The 24,684-nt window shown below is 49.0% G+C and overlaps 2 protein-coding genes across 2 annotated transcripts in view; both read left to right on the top strand.

Moving 5' to 3' along the window:
- The first annotated feature begins 2,003 nt into the window (after positions 1–2,003).
- Positions 2,004–24,684, top strand: part of LOC116789429 (rhophilin-1-like) — a 146,441-nt gene continuing 123,760 nt past the window's right edge. The window contains exons 1-2 of the mRNA XM_032693322.1: positions 2,004–2,139; positions 3,114–3,214. The gene's annotated coding sequence lies outside the window, so the exon portion shown is untranslated. The remainder of the gene's footprint in view (positions 2,140–3,113; positions 3,215–24,684) is intronic.
- Positions 3,207–24,684, top strand: part of LOC116789684 (rhophilin-1-like) — a 37,134-nt gene continuing 15,656 nt past the window's right edge. Inside the window, 6 exon segments of the mRNA XM_032693804.1 lie at positions 3,207–3,369; positions 11,948–12,063; positions 17,417–17,545; positions 22,219–22,294; positions 22,614–22,691; positions 23,691–23,815. Of these exon segments, the coding sequence (XP_032549695.1) occupies positions 3,268–3,369; positions 11,948–12,063; positions 17,417–17,545; positions 22,219–22,294; positions 22,614–22,691; positions 23,691–23,815 (626 nt within the window). The 5' untranslated portion in view covers positions 3,207–3,267.

The raw sequence follows: 24,684 nt of genomic DNA, 5'->3' as shown, positions 1-24,684 counted from the left end.
GAGAAAGGTTTGGGAAGGGAGCAGGGAAGGACGACTTCGTGCCGGGGCTTGTTCGCCCTTGGCCGCCTCCTTCCAACCCAGGGACTGGCTTATATTAAATGTGCTCCCATTTTCCATGGATTCCATAAGATTTGTTCAGCTTGGGGAAGGTTTCTCCCAAGCCTGAGATCTCCATGATGGGAAAAAGTGGGATTTTACAGGGCGGGTGAGCTGGGAAAGCTTGTCCTACCCTGGATCAGCTCCAGGTGCTCGTCCGTCCAACCTAAGCACAACTTGGGGCAAAAACTCTTGATTATTAAGATGAATTTTATGTATTTTGATGGATTTTCCCTTTGGAATCCGGGGAATGGAAGCAGGATGGCTCCATCCAGAGAACATGGACCACAAAGTGGGGTTGGATCATCCCTGGGGAAAACCAGGCTGAAATGGAGCTCTGCACAGTTTGTTGGTACCACAATGAGCAGTTTGGGGATGTATCAGTGCCAATATCCCAGGTTTTCCTAATCAATTATTCCACCTTTCCGGTCCAGCAGCTCCTTCTGGATTGGGAAATACAGGAGAGAGAGAAAACCCATCCTAATGTATTATTTCCTTTGTGATCACACAATCCTTGAAGCCCCAGTGAGGAAAAAAAATGATGGGGAAAGGGGAATTCGGTTTAATATGTTCAGACAGTTATAAAATAAATATGAATAATAAATATAAAGTATTTATAAATTATACAAATATATTAAATATAAATAAATAGAAATAATAAAGATAAATAATATAAAATAATATAAAATATATTAAATATAAATATATAAAAAAGATTTAATGCTGGGCTAATTTTTCCCCCCTCATTAAACAGCTGGATCTGCCTGGAAATTCCTTGTGTCCCATTGACATCAGTGGATTCATCACACACAGCTTGGGCTCATTAACTTAATTAAGGCCCAGGTAATGACTTAGGGACCTTTTTGTAGGGACAACAGTTCAGAGGGGGGAAATGGGGCAGGATTTACCTGGATTTGGCTGGAAAAAGGAATAAAATGGATTTGATTTTATTTCTTCATGTATTTTTTTTAATTATATTTCATATTATGTAGTGGTTTATAGAGGAGAAACCCCTGGTGGCTTTAGCAGGGCAAGGGCACAGCTGGCCCAGATGTTGCAGAACTGTTCCAGGTTGGGGGGTGAGGTCATCCAGATGTGTTCGGGGTAGGAGTGGATACTCACCCAGATGTGGCACGGGAGGTGGGAGGGGCGCCCAGATGTGTTTGGGATGGTGAGGGGGTCACCTGGTTGTAGGTGGGATCATCCAGATGTGCCCCGGCTGGGATCAAATGCACACCCAGATGTGATGAAGGAGGTGGGAGGGGCACCCAGATGTGGTCGGGGGGCGGCTCCTGGTGTGGGTGGGGTCATCCAGAAGTGTCCGGGGTAGGAGTGGACACTCGCCCAGATGTGGCACGGGAGGTGGGAGGGGCGCCCAGATGTGGTGGGGATGGTGAGGGGGGCACCTGGTTGTAGGGGGATCATCCAGATGTGCCCGGGGTGGGATCAAACGCACACCCAGATGTGATGCGGATGCAGGACGAGTGCCCAGATGCGTTTGGGATGGTGAGGGGGCACTGGTTGTAGGGGGGTCATCCAGATGTGTCCGGGGTGGGAGGGAACCCGTTCCCAGCTGTTACTCAGGGGGCAGAAGCGGAGCCCAGATCCAGATGTGGCCGAGACAGGGGGGCGGCTCCTGGTTGTAACTGGGCTCATCCAGATGTGGCCGGGGGAGTTGGGCTCGGACCCCCCCCAGATGTGCGGCGGGGGCGTGGCCGCTCCCATCTGTGCCCGCCCGTGGGCGTGGCCCTAAGCCCCTCCTCCAGTGACGTCATCCGCGTTCTAATTCCCCCCGTTGCCGGGGGCAACGGCCCCTCCGGTCCTGCCCCTGCCGCGCTCCCATTGGGCGGTGCCGCCGTCCATCAGCGCCGTCCCGCTTTCCCATTGGCCGACTGGGGTTACGCCCCGCCCCCCTCCCCGCTTATCCCCCGCGCCGCGAAGGAGCCGCCTCTGGGATCGCGCCGGGATTTGGGATCGGCGGGGCCGGGCGGGGGCTGCGGGGCTGAGCGAGGACACCGAGCCGGGAGTTTGGGGTCGTCCGAGGTGGGATATTAAGGTAGAAGGGTTTGTAGGGCGGCGGGGTTTGGTTCTTTAAAGGAGTTGGGGGGGGGGGGTCCCCGTGGCTGGAGCATCTCTAGAAAGGGGGGTTTCGGGGGGTTCCCACCCTCCTTTTGGGATGGTTCTGTAAGGGGAGGGGGTTTAACCCCTCTAGAGAGCTCTGCAAGGTGGGTCTTGGGGGGTTTAACCCCCCTCCGCAGCTGGGGTAGCTCTGTAAGGGGAGTTATTGGGCGTTTAAACACCCTCGTTTTTTGGGGTCGCTCTGCAAGGGGAGGGGGGTTTAACCCCCCAACGGCAGCTGAGGAAGCTCTGAAAACGGAGTTATTGGGGGTTTGAACCTTTTCCCCCCATTTAGGGTCGTTCTGCAGGGAGGTTTGGGGGGGTTTAACATCCCCCTCCCATTTCGGGCAGTTCTATAAGGAGGGTTTGAGAGACTTTAACCCCCCTCCCGAGCTGGGGTAGCTCTGAAAAGGGAGTTAGTGGGGGTTTGAATCCTCTCCCCCCATTTAGGGGGGTTTTGGGGTTTTCCCCTATCTGGGTTAGCTCTGAAAGGAGAGTTTTTGGGAGTTTAAAGACCACCCCCCCCATATTGAGGGTAGCTCTACAAGGGGGTTTGGAGAGGTTTAAACACCCTCCCTATTTAGGGCAGCTCTTGCAAGAGGAGTTTAAATCCCCCCCAATATTCAGGGCAGCTCTTGCAAGAGGAGTTTAACCCCATATTTAGGGTAGCTCTGCAAGGGGGTTTGGGGGGGTTTAACTTCCCCCCCCCCCCCATCTGGGGTAGCTTTAAAAGGGGGGTCTGTGGGGTTTATGTCCCGCCTTTCCCTGGGATAGCTCTGCAGGGGCTGGGGGCTCACATCTGGCCAGATGTGAAGTGCAGGGGGCTTTCCAGCAGAACAGAGCAGGGATTAGAGGGGGTTTAAGCCCCCTCCTAAACCTAGGACGGGACTGGGGGCTAGTCCGGGACAACCAGAGCAGCCCAAGGAAGGGTCACTGAGCCCCAAACCGCACTGTGGGGTCAAGAGGAGCCCCCAAACCGCACTGTGGGGTCAAGAGGAGCCCCTAGCTGTGGGTCAGCCCTCCACCCACCCTGTGGATGCTGCATCCCTGGAGATGATGCCCCCTGAGGAGGAGAACCTGGATGGCCCCAGGAAAGGGGACAGGGACAGTGGCCTCATCCTCCTGCACGGCCCCAAGAGCGGCAGCACTCGGAAGGTGAGGCTGGGGGGTGCCAGGGGTGGATCCAGGGGGCGGGTTTGGTGTCCCCATGGGATCCATGGGGCTGGTTTGGTGTCCCCATGGGATCCATGGGGCTGGTTTGGTGTCCCCATGGGATCCATGGGGCTGGTTTGGTGTCCCCATGGGATCCATGGGGCTGGTTTGGTGTCCCCATGGGATCCATGGGGCTGGTTTGGTGTCCCCATGGGATCCATGGGGCTGGTTTGGTGTCCCCATGGGATCCATGGGGCTGGTTTGGTGTCCCCATGGGATCCATGGAGGTGGTTTCGTGTCCCTGTGGGGGCCGGTTTGGTGTCCCTGTGGGATCCAAGAGACCAATTTGGTGTCCTTGTGGGATCCATGGGGCCAGTTTGGTGTTCCCATGGGATCCAAGAGACCAATTTGGTGTCCTTGTGGGATCCATGGGGCCAGTTTGGTGTTCCCATGGGATCCATGACACCGGTTTGGTGTCCCTGTGTGATCCATGAAAACCAGGGACCATCCTCTGGGCATCAACACCCACTGCTGGGCTCAAAGAGGCTTTAGAGTCGCAAGAAAACCTGGACAAATGTTAATTTTGGGGCTATTTCCTTGTGTTTCCCATTAGTTTTGTCCCCTGGGAGCCAACAGAATAATTAATAATGGGTCTACAATAATTGATTAGTGACAGGGGGGTGAAATTCACGGGGCTTGTCCTCAAGGTGCCACCCACCCCAATCCTGCCATCCTCTGGGCATCAACACCCACCCTGGGCTCGAAGAGGCTTTGGAATTGCAAGAAAACCTGGATAAATGTTAATTTTGGGGTCTGTTTCCCATCAGTTTTCTTCCCTGTCGTTATTCCCCGATGGAATATCGGGAGTGCCCATTTTTGGGGTGCAAGTGCCTCCTGGCCTGACACATCAGGAAGGGCTTCAGGGGGGATTTGGGGGTGGAAGAGACCCACACAACGCTCTCTCCCAGCTCCTCATCCCTAAACTCCGCTCCCGGATCCCATCTCCCTCCTCTGGCTCCATCCACGACTTCCCAGTGGCTGCTTTGAACCAAATTCTACCGGATTTTGGGGTTTTTTCCTCCTTCCTGCCCACAGGAAGTTGGTCCAGCCGGGTGGTGCCCATCCCTCCTCTGACTCTTGGAGGTGCTGGCCAAGGTGTTGCTTCCTGGGATATTTTCCCTCAGGAATTACCCTCCCGGGAAAGTCCGGCTGTGGGTGTGAGATGGGCTCAGCAGATCTGCTCATTAAACTTGTTTAATTAATGACAGGGGGGTGAAATTCATGGGGATTGTCCTCAGGGTGCCACCAACCCCAATCCCTGTCATCCCCTGGGCATCAACAGCCACCCCTGAACTCCAAGGGGCTTTGGAATTGCAGGAAAACCTGGATCAGTGCTGATTTTTGGGGCGATTTCAGTGTTAGTTTTGTTCCCTGAGAGGCAAAGGAAGAAACCTGCAGGAACTCTGTAAAACCCCAAATTAAACCCTGAACTAAACCTCAGACGCCCAAACTAAACCCTAAACTGAACCTCAGGACCCCAAACTAAAGCCTAAACTGAATCTCAGAGCCCCAAACTAAACCCTAAACTGAACCTCAGACCCCTGAACTAAAGCCTAAACTGAACCTCAGAACCCTCAGAGCCCCAAACTAAAGCCTAAACTGACCCTCAGAGCCCCAAACTGAACCCTAAACTGACCCTCAGAGCCCCAAACTGAACCCTAAACTGACCCTCAGAGCCCCAAACTGAACCCTAAACTGACCCTCAGAGCCCCAAACTAAAGCCTAAGCTGACCCTCAGAGCCCCAAACTGAAGCCTAAACTGACCCTCAGAGCCCCAAACTGAAGCCTAAACTGACCCTCAGAGCCCCAAACTGAAGCCTAAACTGACCCTCGGAGCCCCAAACTAAAGCCTAAACTGACCCTCGGAGCCCCAAACTAAAGCCTAAACTGACCCTCAGAGCCCCAAACTAAAGCCTAAACTGACCCTCGGAGCCCCAAACTAAAGCCAAAACTGACCCTCAGAGCCCCAAACTAAACCCTAAACTGAACCTCCAAACCCTAAACTGACCCTCGGAGCCCCAAACTAAAGCCTAAACTGACCCTCAGACCCCCAAACTAAAGCCTAAACTGAACCTCCAAACCCTAAACTAAAGCCTAAACTGACCCTCAGACCCCCAAACTAAAGCCTAAACTGAACCTCAGACCCCCAAACTAAAGCCTAAACTGACCCTCAGAACCCCAAACTAAACCCTAAATTGAACCTCCAAACCCTAAACTGAACCTCAGACCCCCAAACTAAAGCCTAAACTGAACCTCAGACCCCCAAACTAAAACCTAAACTAAACCCTCTTGCAAATCTGTAATTCCCAAAACTTGTCCTTTAGCAGAGCAAAAAAACAACCCTCAACACCTGAAACTCCCTAAAAAAAACCCAATAATCAGAAAAGATCCCTCAGCCAGGCTGGGGAGGGGATTTTTTTCCCGGAGGGAGGGTTGGGATTTGCTCAGGGATCAATCCCATCCCGGGTCACTCGATCCTGGTCTCACCTTGGAAGCTCCCGAGGTTGCAACCCCGAAACCAGGTCAGGGTTTAGGGCCGGGCCTTAAGGAGCAGCTGCTGCTTGGAGGGGAAGATCAACAGGAAGAAATAAAGGGGTTTTCCCCAAATTTGTCCTGTTTCCATTTGCAGGAGCTTGGGGGGTTTTATCCCAAATTTATTCTGTTTCTGTTAGCAGTTGTGGGATTTTTTCCCCAATTTATTCTGTTCCCATTAGCAGAATAAATAAAGGGTTTGCCCCAATTTATTCTGTTCCCCATTAGCAAGAGGTTGTGGGATTTTTATCCCAATTTTATTCCCATTAGCAGTTGTGAGGCATTTTTCCTAATTTATTCTATTTCCATCAGCAGGAGGTTGTGGAGTTTTCCCCAGTTTATCCTTTTATTCTGTTTCTGGTAGCAGTTGTGGGATTTTTCCCAAATTTATTCTGTTCCCATTAGCAGGAATAAATAAAGGTTTTTTTCCTAACTTTTTCCTGTTTCCATTAGCAGGAGGTTGTGGGATTTTATCCCAATTTTATTCTGTTTCCATTAGCAGTTGTGGGGCTTTTTTTCCCCAAATTTATCCTGTTCCAGTTGCAGGAAGTTGTGGGATTTTATCCCAATTTTATTCTGCTTCCATTAGCAGTTGTGAGGCTTTTTTCCCAATTTATTCTGTTTCCATTTGCAGGAGCTTGTGGGATTTTATCCCAAATTTATTCTCTTTCCGGTAGCAGTTGTGGGATTTTTCCCAAATTTATTCTGTTTCTGTTGGCAGTTGTGGGATTTTTTCCCAATTTATTCTGCTTCCATTAGCAGTTATGGGATTTTCCCCAAATTTATCCTGTTTCCATTAGCAGGAGCTTGTAGGATTTTCCCCCAATTTATTCTGTTCCCATTAACAGGAATAAATAAAGGGTTTTTCCCAACTTTATCCTGTTTCCATTAGCAGGAAGTTGTGGGATTTTATCCCAAATTTATTCTGTTTCCATTAACAGTTGTGGGGCTTTTTTTCCCAATTTATTCTGTTTCCATTTTCAGGAAGTTGTGGGGCTTTTTTCCCAAATTTATTCTACTTCCTTTAGCAGTTGTGGGATTTTTCCCCAATTTATTCTGTTTCCATTAGCAGGAATAAATAAAGCTTTTTTCCCAACTTTATCCTGTTCCCATTAGCAGGAGGTTGTGGGATTTTTATCCCAATTTTTTTCTGTTTCTGTTATCAGTTGTGGGGCTTTTTTCCTAATTTATTCTGTTTCCTTTAGCAGGAATTTGTAGGATTTTTTTCCCAAATTTCTTTTGTTGAGGTTGTGGGGTTTTTTCCCAATTTATTCTGTTTCCAGTTGCAGGAAGTTGTGGGATTTTATCCCAAATTTATTCTGTTCCCATTAGCAGTTGTGGGGCTTTTTTCCCAATTTATTCTCTTTCCAGTAGCAGGAGCTTGTGGGATTTTCCCCCAATTTATTCTGTTCCCATTAGCAGGAATAAATAAAGGGTTTTTCCCAACTTTATCCTGTTTCCATTAGCAGGAAGTTGTGAGATATTTATCCCAATTTTATTCCCATCAGCAGTTGTGAGATTTTTCCCAAATTTCTTCTGTTTCCATTAGCAGGAATAAATAAAGCTTTTTTCCCAAATTTTTTCTGTTTCCAGCAGCAGAACCTTACGGGCTTTTTATTCCCATATTTTTTCTCTTTTCCTTACATGAGGGATTTATTTCCCCTTGTTTGGGTCCGGAGCCCAAAGAACAACATGGAAAAGATTCCAAACCTTTGGAGCGGGATCAGCACCACCTGTCAAAACACGATAACAATTGTAATTAAACCACCAAAACACGTCCTTAGACTCCCTATTAATTAATATTTATTATTCTTATTTAAAAATCCCCCTCAATCCCCCCTTTTCCAGCTGAGCTCTGGATGGGGCCACCCCTTGTTTTCTCCCTTACGGGAAAAACTGCTGAAAAAGGGATTTTTATATTTTTTTTCCTGCTTTTTATGTCCTGGGAGGGAAGATTTAATCCACCTGTTTCCTGCTGGCCCTTTGCCCTGCTTTTTAGGCTCCCTCCCAACCTCCCCAGAGCGTTTTTACCCTCCTAAAATCCAATTTTTACCCTCCTAAAATCCGATTTTTATGGCGTTTTTTGCTGTTTAAACACTTCCCGACCCCCCATATTTTTTTTTATTCCCATCCCCCCCCCCCTCTAATTTTATTTTTCCTTCCTCCTGTTGAGTTCCTGAGCCAACTGGTTGGGAAATTTAATTCCTTAATCCTCCTCTCTTTTGTCAAAGGGCTGTGTGATGTAACCATATTCTCAATAAAAGCTTTGAGAGGTTTTATTTTACCAGCTTGGAGCGGGGGCTTTTTCCTGAGATTAATTCCGTGAGAGGGGGGAATTTGATGCATAAAATAGAATTTTCCCACTTTTTGGGCCCTGCTGCTTGTCTCCTAACAGCCCCTCTGAATTCCTTCAGCGGGAATTATGGATAATCCTCGAAAAAAGGAGGATTTTCCAGCCTGGTTTTGTGCGTGGAGTGGCTTTTCCCGGCTTTTGTTTTGCTCTCTATCCCATGGGATAATGTGGGTGGTTTGGCCACTTCTCCCGTGCTGAGCTGACTCCAAAACTTGAGGATTAAAAAGAGGGATAATTAATAATTCCAGCTGAGAGCTCCCACTGCCCAAACCCCTCCGAGACTGACTGGATCTGGGAATAAAACAGGTGCTGAGAGTTCTCCTCTTCCCAAGGCACCTTTTCCAGCTGCTGCACTTGGAAAAATCCGGTTTTTTGGGGTGTTTTTTAAGGATAAAACTCTGTGTTAGGGAACATTGTTGCTGCTGTAAGGAAATACCGGAGCATTTTTTGGGAGTGGGAGATACTGGAAGTGTTTTTCCTGGGAAAACCTTGCAGGGTTGAGGTTGTGAGGAGGGAATTTGTGTTCGGTGGGGTCATGGATTGTGATCCAGCTCAGAATTCCCCAATATCAGAGGGATGTGGAGTTGCTGGAGCGAGTCCAGAGGAGGCCATGGAGGTGCTGGAGAACCTCTGGAGCCAGGCTGGGAGATCTGGGAATGTCCAGCTTGGAGAAGGGAAGGATCCAGGGAGACCTGAGAGCCCCTTCCAGGGCCTAAAGGAGTTCCAGGAGAGCTGGAGAGGGACTGGGGACAAGGGATGGAGGGACAGGACACAGGGAATGGCTTCAAACTGAAACATGGGAGCTTTAGATGGGATATTGGGAAGCAATTCCTGGCCGGGAGGGTGGTGAGGGTCTGGAATGGAATTCCCAGAGAAGCTGTGGCTGCCCCATCCCTGTAAGTGTCCAAGGCCAGGTTGGAGCAACGTGGGAATAGTGAAGGATATCCCTGCCCACGGAAAGGGCTTGGAACTGGATGATCTTTCAGGTCCCTTCTCCCAACCCATTCCAGGATTCATCCCTTCCCTATTCCACTGCCTGGCACGAAGGGTCTCCAGATCTTTGTGTTCCCACCTGGCTGGTGTCCTGCTCCCCTTTTTCCCTCAACTTCCCTACCTCTGGGAATGTGCAGGTTGCCTCCACGGAGGTGGGAATGGGGGGAGAGTTTGGGGCAGCACCAGGTGAGGACTCATCTCCCCGGGACATTTTATGGATCTCTCCGGTGTGAATTAAACTCCTTTGGCTCCTCCATGGGAATTTTCCTTCTCTCACTGTCAGGAATCCTGGTGGTGGCTGTTTTGTGGCTAAAGCTGCTCTTGGAGATATCCCAACTTGCTCCATACTCTCCCAGTACCTCCAGGAGATATCCCAGCTTGCTCCATGCTCTCCCAGCACCTCCAGGAGCTTTCCCTGCAGTATCAGGGCTGTCACTTAATTCCCAACTTCCATCCCCTTCCCCATTTCTCTGGAGAGATCCGTGCCTGCCTTTCCCCAGCACGTTCCTGATCCTCTGGACAAGGATACAGCAGCACCTCAAGCAACTCCATTTCTCTCTTCCTTATAACTTCAGCAGCACATCCAAGGATTTTGTTTTCCCTCCTTTGATCCCTTAATCCCCTTCAGCTTTGCTTTTCCCTCTCCTGCTTCCAGTTATTGCTCCTCTCCTGGAAACAAAAGAGCACAAACGAGTCTCTTTGTGCTTGGATTTGCCCTTTGGACTTGTTGGCCTCCACTTCCTGCTCCAGGTGATTCAGTTTATCCCGGGAAAGCTGGGAGGGGAGGCCTCCTTTGGGCACAAATGACTCTCTCTGGGTGTGTCCCATCGCTCTGGAGCAATCCAGGCTCCCTCTCCTTGATGGGAAGTGCAAAGGCCACTCGGAGCAAACATCCATCCCCTGAGGACTTGCTTCCAGAACCAGATCCTAGTGGGAATTGCCTGGTTTAACAGCCCAGGTGGGTCCTCCTGAGCTGGGAGTGAACAACAACCTTAGTCATTCCATGGGATAAGCTTTGGGAGAACCACAACATCCTTAGTCATTCCATGGGATGAATGTTGGGAGAATCCTTAGTCATTCCATGGGATGAATGTTGGGAGAATCCTTAGTCATTCCATGGGATGAATGTTGGGAGAATCCTTAGTCATTCCATGGGATGAATGTTGGGAGAATCCTTAGTCATTCCATGGGATGAATGTTGGGAGAATCCTTAGTCATTCCATGGGATGAATGTTGGGAGAATCCTTAGTCATTCCATGGGATGAATGTTGGGAGAATCCTTAGTCATTCCATGGGATGAATGTTGGGAGAATCCTTAGTCATTCCATGGGATGAGGGTTGGCAGAATCCTTCTTCATTCCATGGGATAAGGGTTGGGAGAACCCTTGATGGCTTTCCAAGGAGCTTTATTTGTCTTTCTTTCCTCTGGAAAGGCTCTTCCAGCCTCTTTTTTCCCTCATGGAAACCCTGGCTGAGGACTTTGGTGCCCCCATCACCTCTCTCTGCTGAGGGTCCAACCCATCGGGATTTTCCCGGTGTTTTCTGGGCTTCAAGGGTTTTCCTACAATAAAACCATGGAATGGGATGATCCTGCAAATCCCTTCCAACTCAGCAAGTCCAACTCCTGCCCCTGCTTTGTGATGAACTCCAGCTCTGGCCACACCTTGGTTGACCCCACCACCCGCTTTCCTTCTCCTGGCTTCCTGAACTTACCCCGTCCATTCCGGGCTGTTCCTGGCTCCCACACAATTTATGGAAGAGTTCTGTCCTCTCTTTTCCTTTCCAAAAAGCTTTAAAACCGCCCCAAATCGCTCTCCTGGGTGTCCCCAGGTGCACCCCAAAGCCTGGTTGGAAGAACCCCTCTCTCTCCTGACCTTCCAGGGTTGACCTTGACCTCGATTCTTCCCGTCCCAAGAGGAATTAAAGGAGGAAAATCCCTTTTATAACCCAAAAACGGGTTTTGGTGGGGGTTTTTTTCCCCCTTATTCCCTTATATAAGTTGGGTTTAAATCCATCCCTGCTTAATTTGGGAACTCCTGCTGTGGTTTTTAGCTTTTGGCTGCCAATTAGGGCAGGAAGAGCTTTTGGGATCCTTTGGACAGAAGCTGTTGGAGGGTGGACACGGTCCCTTCTTCACTCTTGGCTTCCCCCATCTATATTTTGATTTGAATATCATATTTTACACTTGGGTTGGTGTTTTCTTTCAGCTGGGGCTTAACCTGGACCGAGCATTTAATTCTGGAGCTGATTTCTCCGATATCCACGGAATAACATCATTTCTGGGATGGTTTTTCACATCCAGGAGCAGCTGCAGCCTGGGTTGGGTTTTACCTTGGAATGATGTTTATACTGATCCATGCCAGGCAGGGATGATGTTTTGGGAATCCTCCTGAGGTCAGATGTGCTGGAATCCCAGGAGCTCCATAAAAGCTGAGGAAAACAAGATGTGTGGAGATCCCAAGAAGTCCTGAAGTGAGAGCCTGACCCGAGGTCCTCACAGGGCTTTGATTTCACATCAAATGCTCCAATACCTGATTTTCCAGCGCATTTTGGTGTTGGATTAAGATTCCAGGCTCTTAAAGTGCCCTTTTTCATCCCAAAACTTGAAAGTTTTGGTGAGATCCTGCCCTTCTCTCCCAGCAGGGCTGTGATCCCTTCGCCCAAACCCAACGGAGCAAACTCCAACATCGCCGGGCCCGGATCAACCAGCAGATCAACAAGGAGATGAGGATGAGGGCGGGAGCAGAAAACCTCTTCAGGTGAGTCCTGCTCTCCTGAAAATCCCCTGGGAATCTGTTTGGGCGTAGGAATAATCCACTCTTGGATGTGGCCGCGCTTGGGGTTTCGCTCGGCCTTCCCCTTGGCTTGGAGTGATTCCTCCTCGAAATTCCCACTCTCCCTTCGGTGCCTTTTAATTAAAAATTGTACTTGGAAAGTCCTGGAAGGCTGTTGGAAAGCAGGATGTGGGCAGATGGAATGATGGGAAGAAACGTTGAACTGGGATGGACCTGGGAGTGCAAAATTCCTGCCTGATAATCCGGCAAGTGGTTCCCATGGATATGGATGTGTGGGATTCAGTCCAGAGGAGGTCGTGGAGTTGCTCCAAGGGCTGGAGACAGGCTGGGGGTGTTCACCTGGAGAAGGGAAGGATCCAGGGAAACCTTGGAGCTCCTTCCAGGGCCTAAAGGCAATTCTACCCCTCTGCCACCCCCCCCACCACCTACAGAGCTTCCTCCAGCCCTGGAGAACAACAGCAGAAGGATTTGGGAATGCTGGAGTGAATCCATAGGGGACAGAGAGATGCTCCAAGGGCTAGAGCTCCTCTGTTCTGGAGCCAGGCTGGGAGAGCTGGGAATGTCCAACCTGGAGAAGAGAAGGATCCAGGGAAACCTTGGAGCTCCTTCCAGGGCCTAAAAGGGGCTCCAGGAGAGCTGGAGAGGGACTTGGGACAAGAGATGGAGGGACATGACACAGGGAATGGCTTCAAACTGAAACATGGGAGCTTTAGATGGGATATTGGGAAGGAATTCCTGGCTGGGAGGGTGGTGAGGGTCTGGAATGGAATTCCCAGTGAAGCTGTGGCTGCCCCATCCCTGGAAGTGTCCAAGGCCAGGTTGGAGCAAGCTGGGCTAGTGGAAGGTGTCCCTGCCCATGGCAGGGAGTTGGAATTCCATGATCTTTTCTCTCCCTTCCAACCCAAACCATCCTATAAAATCATGAATGTTGGAAAAGCCCTTTGAGATCCTGGAATCCAACCATTCCCTGGCACAGCCAAGGCCACCACTTTTCCATGTTCCCAAGTACCACATCCACATCATTCCAATCCCTCCAGGCATGGTCCCTCCCCCACTTCCCTGGGCTACCTTTCCCAGGGCTTGATGTCCCTTTTCCTGATATCCCATCCAAACCTGGTTTTCCTCCCAAAAATCCCCATCCTGGTGCTTCCAGCAGAGCAGAACCTGCAAATCCAGGGATTGTCTTTCCCTTCCTCACTGATGATGATCATCGTGGAAAGGTGACAGTGTTGCCACCATCCCAGAAATGCAGATTCCATAGAATCCTGGAATGGTTTGGGTTGGAAGGGACCTGAAAGACCATGGAATCCAACACTTGCCATGGACAGGGACACTTTCCACTATCCCAGATTGTTCCAAGCCCCATCCAACCTGGCCTTGGACACTTCCAGGGCTGGGGCAGCCACAGCTTCTCTGGGAATTCTGTTCTGCTCCAGCTGATCCTGAAGGTCCCTTCCAACTCAAACCACTCCCTGATTCTCTGGAATCTCATGGAATGGTGCCAACACTGTCACCTTTCCAGGCTGTTGGATTCCAGCTGCTCCACCATGATCCAGTTCCTGGATGTCTTTCCCTTTGGAGTGTTTTTGGTCCAATCACACCATTTTTTGCAGCTATTTTATATATATTTTTTTAACCCCAAAATTACCTTTTGCAGCATCTCTTGTCTCTATTTCATTTTTCTGGAATACATTGGATCACGGCTGAGCAGGTGTGTAATATAAGAAATAATGCCAAAAAATACCATAAAACTGCCCCTAAATACATTTTTGGGTATATTTTCCCAATTTTTTGATTTTTTTTTTTTTTTTAATCCTACGTAAAATAAAAATGAGTTTCCACTTCTGGCTTTGAATGATTAAAGGGAATAATAATTGATCCACCAAAAAAACTGGTGTTTTCCAGGTGGGTAAGGCCAGCAAAGCTTCCAGGGGGGAGTTGAGTTCCATCCCCTTTCTCCCACTGCTTCATCTCTGTTTTATTTAATTAAGGGGGGGAAAAAAAAAGCCATTAAATCCCAACTTGTGCAACTCCTTAATTAGATTTTTTTCAAAAAAAAACAAGGGGAAATGTGCTGGCTCAGCAAATAAACCCGAGCCTGGTTTTGGTGCAAACAGCAGGAATTGGAGCTGTGGGAAGAGGAGGGAGGAAAAAAAACCAGGATAAAACCCAAATCCTAATTATCCAGACAGGGAAATGCTCTGAGGAGGCTCCTGTTTTTTAGGAGTTTTTTTGCTGGCTCAGCAGTTTGATGTCCTTTGGAGAGGCCACATTCCCTCCCTCCCACAAAATCCACTTGGCAGCTTGAGTAATAATGTGATTTTCTGGGAATTCTGGTGCTCCAGGTTTAGGAAACCCGGGAAGTATGTGAGTGGGGGGAATAAATAATTCAGTTTGTGGCTGAATTAAGGGCTGAGGAGGAGGAGGGTTGTGTCGTAAATCTAAAGGTTATTGCTTCAAAATTATAGGCTTGAATTGCAGGGATAAAATTCCTCTGGATCTTTCCAGGAAAGTCCTAAATGCAAGTGGGAAAAAGTCGTGGATTGTCTAGAATTTGTGGCTGAACTTGGTGGTTTCTTCACCCTTTAAAATTAAAAAATAACAGCAAAAATACTCTGGTTGTTCTATGGAACAGAATTTGTGGAATTTTCCATGGATGGAGCGTTGGGAAAAAAATCCCCATGGATTTTCCATGGATAGAGTGTTTGTTTGCTGGGGAAATAAATGGGAAGAGGCTCCGAGTTTAGGAAACCTGGGAAATATGGGAGTGGGTGGGAATAAATAATCCAGTTTGTGGCTGAATTAAGGGCTGAGGAGAAGGGGGGTTATGCTGTAAATTTAAAGGTTATTGCTTCAAAATTATAGGCTTGTTTTCCCTGGATAAAATTCCTTTGGATCTCTTTAGGAAAGTCCTAAATGCAAGTGGGAAAAAGTCGTGGATTGTCCAGAATTTGTGGCTGAACTTGGTGGTTTCTTCACCTCTAAAATTAAAAAATAACAGCAAAAATAATCTGATTGTTCTGTGGAACAGAATTTGTGGAATTTTCCATGGATGGAGTGTTGGGAAAAATCCCTGTGGTGTCTGTTTACTGGGGGAATAAATGGGAAGAGACTCGGAGTTTAGGAAACCTGGGAAATCTGGGAGTTGGGGGAATAAATAATCCAGTTTGTGGCTGAATTAAGGGCTGAGGAGGAGGGGGATTATGTTGTAAATTTAGAGGTTATTGCTTCAAAATTATAGGATTGAATTGCAGGGATAAAATTCCTTTGGATCTCTCCAGGAAAGTCCTAAATGGAAATGGGAAAATGTTGTGGGTTGTGCAGAATTTGTGGCTGAACTTGGTGGTTTCTTCACCTTTAAAATTAAAAAATAACAGAAAAAATACTCTGGTTGTTCTGTGGAACAGAATTTGTGGAATTTTCCGTGGATGGAGTGTTGGGATAAAAATCCCTGTGGTGTTTGTTTGCTGCAGAAATAAATGAGAACAGGTAGAGGAAACCTTTTCCTTTCCTGTTTAAATCCTGGAGCAATGGGGGAGATAAAGGTGGTGGAAAAGGAATCCAATAAATCAGGAATCTCTGTTTGGTGTTGGGAAAGGGCTGATCCTTGGAGGGAGGGAAGGGATGGAGACCTGGATGCTCTGGAAGGGGATGGAAGGTGCGGGATTCCTCAAGGAAAGGGTTGAGTGTTCCCCTAAATTCTCCCTCTGGAGGTCCTTGCTCTTAATTAGGGAAGGATTTGGGGGTTGTCCCATGGATGAGCCATCTATGTGTGTGCTCATAGCCCAGAAAATCCCTGTGTTCCTGTCCTGAGCTCATCCCACAGCACCAGGAAAAGGGGGGAATTCTGCCCTTCCGCCACCCCCCCACCACCACCACCTGCAGAGCTGCTTCCAGCCCTGGAGAACAACAGAAGGATTTGGGAATGCTGGAGCAAGTCGAGAGGGGACATGGAGATACTCCGAGGGCTGGAGCTCTTCTGTTCTGGAGCCAGGCTGGGAGAGCTGGGAATGTCCAGCCTGGAGAAGAAGAACGAGCCAGGGAGACCTGAGAGCCCCTTCCAGGGCCTAAAGGGGCTCCAGGAGAGCTGGAGAGGGACTTGGGACAAGGGATGGAGGGACAGGACACAGGGAATGGCTTCAAACTGAAACGTGGGAGCTTTAGATGGGATATTGGGAAGGAATTCTTGGCTGGGAGGGTGGTGAGGGGCTGGAATGGAATTCCCAGTGAAGCTGTGGCTGCCCCATTCCTGGAATTGTCCAAGGCCAAGTTGGATCAACCTGGGCTAGTGGAAGGTGGGTTGGAATTCCAAGATCTTTCAGGTCCCTCCCAACCCAAACGTGAAGAACCTTCCGCCCTTCCCATTCTAGAGAAGTTTGGATGGACTCACCTGATTTTGGTGGAAAACTCAATCCCTGTTGATCGACATAACCAAGACTTGGTAACTAAACATATGGATGGAATGAGGGAGGTTTGATAGGATAGGACAGGTTGGAGAGTTGGGCTGATTCCAATGGGATGAGGTTCAACCAGACCAAGTGCCGGGTCCTGCACTTGGGCCACAACAACCCCCGGCAGCTCCACAGGCTGGGACAGAGTGGCTGGAGAGCAGCCAGGCAGGAAGGGAGCTGGGAGTTTGGATGGACAGGAAGCTGAACAGGAGCCAGAGTGTGCCCAGTGGCCAAGGAGGCCAATGAATCCTGGCCTGGATCAGGAAGAGTGTGGCCAACAGGTCCAAGAAAGTGATTCTTCCCCTGGACTCAGCACTGGTGAGGCCTCACTTCGAGTGCTGTGTCCAGTTCTGGGCCCCTCAGTTCAGGAAGGATATTGAGGTCCTGGAGCAGGTCCAGAGAAGAGCAACGAGGCTGGGGAAGGGACTGGAGCACAAGTCCTATGAGGAGAGGCTGAGGGAGCTGGGGCTGTTCAGCCTGGAGAAGAGGAGGCTCAGGGGAGACCTCCTCACTCTCTGCTACTCCCTGACAGGAGGTTGTAGCCAGGTGGGGGTTGGTCTCTTTTCCCAGGCAACCATCAGCAAGACAAGAGGGCTCAGTCTTCAGCTGTGCCAGGGGAGGTTTAGGTTGGATATTAGAAAGAATTTCTTTCCAGAGAGAGTGATCAGCCATTGGAATGGGCTACCCAGGGAAGTGGTGGATTCTCTGTCCCTGGAGGTGTTTAAGATGAGACTGGATGTGGCATCAGTGCCATGGGCTGGGAACTGCAGCGGTGTTGGATCAAGGGTTGGAGTTGATGATCTCAGAGGTCCCTTCCAACCCAGCTGATTCTATGATTCGATGATCCCGAGGGATTTTCCTTGCAGGGCCACCAGTAACCACAAGGTGAAGGAGACAGTCGCCCTGGAGCTGAGCTACGTCAACTCCAACCTGCAGCTGCTCAAGGAGGAGCTGGAGGAGCTCAACAGCAGCGTGGACGTGTATCAGAACGACAGGTACTGTGGGAAGAGCTCCTTAATCCCTTGGGAATTTGGGGGTTTATCCTTATGATTTAATTTTGGGATATCGGGAAAGAATTCTTCCCTGGGAGGGCGGTTGAATAGGATTCCCAGAGAAGCTGTGGCTGCCTCATCCCTGGAAGTGTCCAAGACAAGGTTGGAGCAAGCTGGGATAGTGGGAGGTGTCCCTGCCCACGGCAGGGGGTTGGAATTCCAGGCTGGGAGAACTGGGAATGTCCAGCCTAGAGAAGAGAAGGATCCAGAGAGATCTTGGAGCCCCTTCCAGAGCCTAAAGGGGCTCCAGGAGAGCTGGAGAGGGACTTGGGACAAGGGATGGAGGGACAGGACACAGGGAATGGCTTCAAACTGAAACATGGGAGCTCTAGATGGGATATTGGGAAGCAATTCCTGGCTGGGAGGGTACTGAGGTTCTGGAATGGAATTCCCAGAGAAACTGTGGCTGCTCCATCCTTGGAAGTGTCCAAGGCCAGGTTGGAGCAAGCTGGGATAGTGGGAGGTCTCCCTGCCCACGGCAGGTGGTTGGAATTCCATGATCTTTCAGGTCCCTTCCAACCCAAACCATTCCATGCTTACTGGAATGAATGGCTTCAAACTGAAATATGGGAGCTCTAGATGGGATATTGGGAAGCAATTCCTGGCTGGGAGGGTGGTGAGGGTCTGGAATGGAATTCCCAGCGAAGCTATGGCTGCCCCATCCCTAGAATTGTCCAAGGCCAGGTTGGAGCAAACTGGGATAGTGGAAGATGTCCCTGCCCACGGCAGGTGGTTGGAATTCCATGATCTTTCCGCTCCCTTCCAAGCCAAACCATTCCATGCTCACTGGAATGAGTGGATTCGTTGCTGCCTGTCAATGAAGTGCCCTGAGGGGACGTTGGGCTTTAAAAGCCTGAGCTGGTGACAAAGGTCAGGGAGCAAATCCTCCTGGGAATTCTGCTCAGCCACCTGGAAAATATCCAGGTGCCTGTTGGCAGCTGGGAGCAAGGAGGGAAAACTCTCTTTATTCCATATTGGAAGGTGATTTTCTGGGCAGATCTGTGTCCTGGAGGGGCTGGGATGGAGGAAGGACTGAAAAGGAGACTAAAAATGGGTTTATAGGGACTGAAAACTGGTTTATGGGATTAAATACTGGTTTATAGGGAGTAAAATGTGGTTTACAGGGACTACAACTGGTTTATAGGGACTAAAAACTGATTTATAGGGAGTAAAAAGTGGTTTATCGGGACTAAAACTGGTTTATAGAGAGTAAAAAGTGGTTTGTAGGGACTAAAGCCGGTTTACTAGAAACTGGTTTTTAGGGACTAAAATCTGGTTTACAGGGAGTCAAATCTGGTTTATTGGGACTAAAAACTGGTTTATAGGAACTGAAACTGGTTTACTAAAATCTGGTTTTTAGGGACTAAAATCTGGTTTTTAGGGACTAAAATCTGGTTTTTAGGAACTAAAATCTGGTTTTTAGGAACTAAAATCTGGTTTTTAGGAACTAAAACCTGGTTAATAGGGACCAAAACTGGTTAATAGGGACCAAAACTGGTTAATAGGGACCAAAACTGGTTAATAGGGACCAAAACTGGTTAATAGGGACCAAAACTGGTTAATAGGGACCAAAACTGGTTAATAGGGACCAAAACTGGTTAATAGGGACCAAAACTGGTTAATAGGGACCAAAACTGGTTAATAGGGACCAAAACTGGTTAATAGAGATTAAAAACTGGTTTATAGGGACTAAAACTTGTTTACAGGGACTAAAAACTGGTTTACGGGGAGTAAAAACTGGTTTATAGAGACTAAAATCTCGTTTTTAGGGACTAAAAACTGGTTTGCAGGGACTAAAACCTAAAACTAATTTTTAGGGACTAAAATCTGGTTTTTAGGGACTGAAACTGGTTTATAGGAATTATAATGGTCTGGATGAGCAGCAGAACCTGGAGCAGACAGGAATTCCAGCCCTGCAAAGAGCACCCGAAGCTGGATCCATCATGGAATTCCTCTACACAGAGACAGGGAATGGGAACCTGCTGTGGCACCTGCAGCTCCTACCGGCTCCTCAAATGATATCCAGGAGGGATATCCCCAGTCCCAGCACCGATCCGTGTCCCACACATCCATGGACACCTGCACTTCGGAGCAAAAATTCCTTAATTTAATTTTGAGCCTGTGACAATTTATGTCTAAACAAGACCAGGGGTCCGGAGACTCGGGGTTCCTGCTGTTGGAGTCATTGTAGTCCTCTAAGGAAAGGCTCAGGGAACTGGGATTGTTCAGCCTGGGAAAGAGAAGGTTTGGGGGTGACCTGGTTGTGGTTTTCCAAAGGGAGCTGGCGAGAAACACGGAGAGGGACTTTGGACAAGGACATGGAGTGACAAGACAATGGGAATGGCTTCAAACTACCAGAGGGTTAGATGGGATATGGGGAAGGAATTCTTCCCTGGGAGGGTGGTGAGGGGCTGGAATAGAATTCCCAGAGAAGCTATGGCTGCCCCTGGATCCCTGGAAGTGTCCACATCCAAGTTGGAGCAAAGTGGGATAGTGGGAGGTCTCCAGCTTTTTAGGGACTGGGAAGTGACAGCAGCTCCCCCGGACTCGGATCGCGAGGAGACGGAGGCTCCTGTTACTCCCACCCTGATCCATGTTCCAACCCGGGAGCTCTCCTAGAGGACACCCAGCTCGTGGCTGAGCAAATCCATCCTTGTTCCAGGGACAGCTGCACAGGAACACAGGGAATTTGAAGGCTTGGGGTCTCTGTAACAAAGTCGAGAGACTTTTTTTTCCACTCTGGTGCATAAATCATCCAATATGTCAATGCAAAAATTCCTTAATTTAATTTTGAGCCTGGGAGAATTAATGTTTAAACAAGACCAGGGGTCCAGAGACTCGGGATTCCTGCTGTTGGAGTCATTGTAGTCCTCTAAGGAAAGGCTCAGAGAACTGGGATTGTTCAGCCTGGGAAAGAGAAGGTTTGGGGGTGACCTGGTTGTGGTTTCCCGGTACCCGAAGGGAGCTGGCGAGAAACACGGAGAGGGACTTTGGACAAGGACATGGAGTGACAAGACAATGGGAATGGCTTCAAACTGCCAGAGGGTTAGATGGGATATGGGGAAGGAATTCTTCCCTGGGAGGGTGGTGAGGGGCTGGAATAGAATTCCCAGAGAAGCTGTGGCTGCCCCATCCCTGGAAGTGTTCAAGGCCCGGTTTTTAGGAAAGCCCCTTCCAACCCAAACCATTCCAGGACTGTACATTTCTGTGCCCATCCTGCTTTTCCTGGCACGTGGGAAGGATTTCTGTGCTTCTGGGAACAGAGATGCAAAGACCAGGAGAACTCCAGGGGGTGATGGAGTGACTCCATCCTGCAGTGACATTAAATATAGGTTTGGGATGACCTGGGTGCTGGAGTTTTTTTAGGATCACAGGACTCCTATGGAGAGAAAGCCAAGGAAACCCAAATCTCCACCATCTCCGGGTGTTTCCTGCACTCAGAAGGTCTTTTGGAGTCTGAATTTAAACCTGGATATTGATCCTTCTGCCCTAAAATAGGGATTCATGTTTCCTCCCCAACATTCCTTGTCAGGGATATTTGGCTTTTCCAACCTTGTTTGCCCTGGTTTAAAAAGAAAACAAGGGCAGCACCAACCCCAAAGCCCTGCCCAAGACAAACAAAAGTCCCTTTGTTTGCTCCAGGCATTGGATCCAAGTGGAAATCTCGTTAGGGAAGGAGCTGTAACGGGTTTGCTGCCCTAATTATGGCTCTTGGAGCTGTTTGTTCAGCAGGAACAGATGAAAACGGGGATGAAAAATTCCCTGCCCTGCTCCCTCTGGATTTTGTAACTTCCTCTGCCTCTTTTCCTCACTAATGAGCAATGGGATAACAAGTTATCAGTTAATTTGGGAGGGAATGAGGGGGAGTCGTGGTGCAAACCTGGTTGGATCCTGCCTGTCCCACCTCCCATCCCACTCTCTGCCAAGCTTTCTGGTCTCCAAACCAATCCTTTGGGAATGCAGGTGCCCAGGGATGTGTGGGACATGGGTCGGTGCTGGGATTGGGGACATCCCTCCTGGATATCATTTGAGGAGCCGGTAGGAGCTGCAGGTGCCACAGCAGGTTCCCATTCCCTGTCTCTGCGTAGAGGAATTCCATGACAGATCCAGCTTTGGGAGCTCTTTGCAGGGCTGGAATTCCTGTCTGCTCCAGGCTCTGCTGCTCATCCAGACTGTTTTTATCCTTCTTGGTGGCAGAAAATCAAAATAGTTGTTAAATCTATGAGGGTGGGGAGGTACTGGAAGAGAATTCCCAGAGAATCTGTGGCTGCCCCATCCCTGGAAGCATCCAAGGCCAGGTTAGACAGGGCTTAGAGCAACCTGGAATAGTGGGATATGTCCCTGCCCATGGCAGGTGTGGAACTGGGTGGTCTTTCAGGTCCCTTTCAATCCAAAAAATTCCATGAAAAGCAGAAGCTGGAGGAATAAGAGTGATGTTTTCAGGTTCTCTTTGCACTGCCATTCCCAAATTATTCTGGGAAGAGCATCCTTCTGCTGTTCCAGGTGTCTTTTTACCCTTTTTTAGGAGCAAAAAGCTGCTCCATTTTAATCCCTGTCACCCAGGATCCCTCCAAGACTTGGAAACCAACTCCCACATAAGTTGTTGTCTTTTCCAGTGAGTCCATCAGTGTTCCCATGATCCCTTTGGGATTGAAGGAGACCAAGGAGCTGGATTTGCTGGTTCCACTGAAGGTGAGTTTTATGCCCTTGGTGGATGGAAAATGCAGAAGCATCTGAAAAAAAACCCATTTCCTAGTTTAGAACAGCTGCAAAAAAATAAATTCATGGGGAAGAACCGGATTTAAAACATGGGAAAGTGGGAGATGAGGATGTGGAGATGCTGGAGAGCATCTGGAAAGAAGGAGATGATGATTTTCCCTGTTTTCTTGTGGGCAGAGCTGGCAAATTGCTTGTCCAGAATTGTCTGAAATCAACCTTTTAAATCATAAAAATCTGTTTTGAAGGGATCATTCAGGGTTTTTCTCCTGGTTTGTTTTTTTTTTCCATGCAGGATTTCATCAGTGAACACTATGGAGAGGAAGGTGTCCTGTTTGAGAAAGAAATCAAGGATTTCATGGAGCTGAGGCAGGTCCGTGTGCCTTGGGATGCAAACTCTGGCTTTGGCTTGTCCAGGATCACTCCTTGAAAATGCCACGTTTTACTCTGGGATGTCCCTTCATCCTCTCTCCAAACTGTCCCCTTATCCTTGTGTTTTGGGATGCAGGATTCCCACCCTGGAGCACCTTTGGTTTATAGGTTATAAAATATTCCAGACTGGTCAGTAATTGTTGATTTTCCCTGTCCTTGATGCCCTGGTTTAGGAATCTTAGTTCACCCCTGGCAAAGCTGAACAGCTGCTCCTTGTCCAGCTGGGCCTTGGAGAAGAGAAAGTATAAAACAACCTGGGAAAGGAGGAAAAAATCCTATTTCTTCCCTATGTATTTATATCCTAGAAATATATGTGAAATACATATATATATATTTTTTTAAATCCTATTTTATATATATATTTATAAGATGCATTTGTGTGTACATATAAAATATATATAATATATATAATATACAATATATATAATATTTAATATATATATATTATATTGTATATATAAAATAATATATTTTGTATATATATTATATATATATATAAGGGATCTTAAAGACCATCCAGTTCCAACCCTCTTCCATGGGCAGGGACACCTTCCACTATCCCAGGTTGCTCCAAGCTCCATCCAACCTGACCTTGGACACTTCCAAGGATGGAGCAGCCACAGCTTCTCTGGGAATTCCATCCCAACCCCTCACCACCTTCCTAGGGAAGAATTCCTTCCCAATATCCCATCTAAAGGTCCCATATTTAAATTTGAAGCCATTCCCTGTATCCTGTCCCTCCATCCCTTGTCCCAAGTCCATCTCCAGCTCTCCTGAAGCCCCTTTAGGCCCTAGAAGGGGCTCCAAGGTCTCCCTGGATCCTTCTCTTCTCCAGGCTGAACCACCCCAGTTCTCAAGGAGTCTTTTTGGGGGCTCTCAGCCTGTGCCAGGGATCTCCCCCCTCTTTTCCCAAGCCCACTTTTCCTCTCCCATCCCGCAGGCCATGCGCACCCCGAGCCGCAACGAAGCCGGGCTGGAGCTCCTGATGGAATATTACAACCAACTGCACTTCCTCGACAGCCGCTTCTTCCCTCCCACCAAACCCCTGGGGGTCTTCTTCCACTGGTTGGTGCCACTTTCCCGATCCCACCTGGGGCACTTGAGGGAGTTTGGGATCAAACCCCCCGCCACGGCAGATGCGGAGATCCTGGTTTGCCGGTGGCAGGGGTGGGTTAATTAAGGGAGGAAGCGGGGAACGTTAATTAGGGAGAGAGAGGGGAACGTGAATAACTGCTATCGGCTGGGGACGGAGTGGCTGGAGAGCAGCCAGGCAGGAAGGGACCTGGGAGTTTGGATTGACAAGAAGCTGAACATGAGCCAGCAGGGCCCAGGTGGCCAAGAAGGCCAACGGATCCTGGCCTGGATCAGGAAAAGTGTGGCCAACAGCTCCAAGAAAGTGATTCTTCCCCTGGACTCGGTGCTGGTGAGGTCACACCTCGAGTGCTGTGTCCAGTTCTGGGCCCCTCAGTTCAGGAAGGATATTGAGGTCCTGGAGCAGGTGCAGAGGAGAGCAACGAGGCTGGGGAAGGGACTGGAGCACAAGTCCTGTGAGGAGAGGCTGAGGGAGCTGGGGCTGTTCAGCCTGGAGAAGAGGAGGCTCAGGGGAGACCTCCTCACTCTCTGCAACTCCCTGACAGGAGGTTGTAGCCAGGTGGGGGTTGGTCTCTTTTCCCAGGCAACCATCAGCAAGACAAGGGAGCTCGGTCTTCAGCTGTGCCAGGGGAGGTTTAGGTTGGATATTAGAAAGAATTTCTTTCCAGAGAGGGTGATCAGCCATTGGAATGGGCTGCCCAGGGAAGTGGTGGATTCTCTGTCCCTGGAGGTTTTTAAGATAACACTGGATGTGGCATCAGTGCCATGGGCTGGCAACTGCAGCGGTGTTGGATCAAGGGCTGGACTTGATAATCTCTGAAGTCCCTTCCAACCCAGCTGAT

This window comes from Chiroxiphia lanceolata, chromosome 1 (genome assembly GCF_009829145.1).
Source record: "Chiroxiphia lanceolata isolate bChiLan1 chromosome 1, bChiLan1.pri, whole genome shotgun sequence".
In the NCBI taxonomy this organism is placed as follows: Eukaryota; Metazoa; Chordata; class Aves; order Passeriformes; family Pipridae; genus Chiroxiphia; species Chiroxiphia lanceolata.
This window is presented reverse-complemented; position numbering and strand designations above follow the sequence as displayed.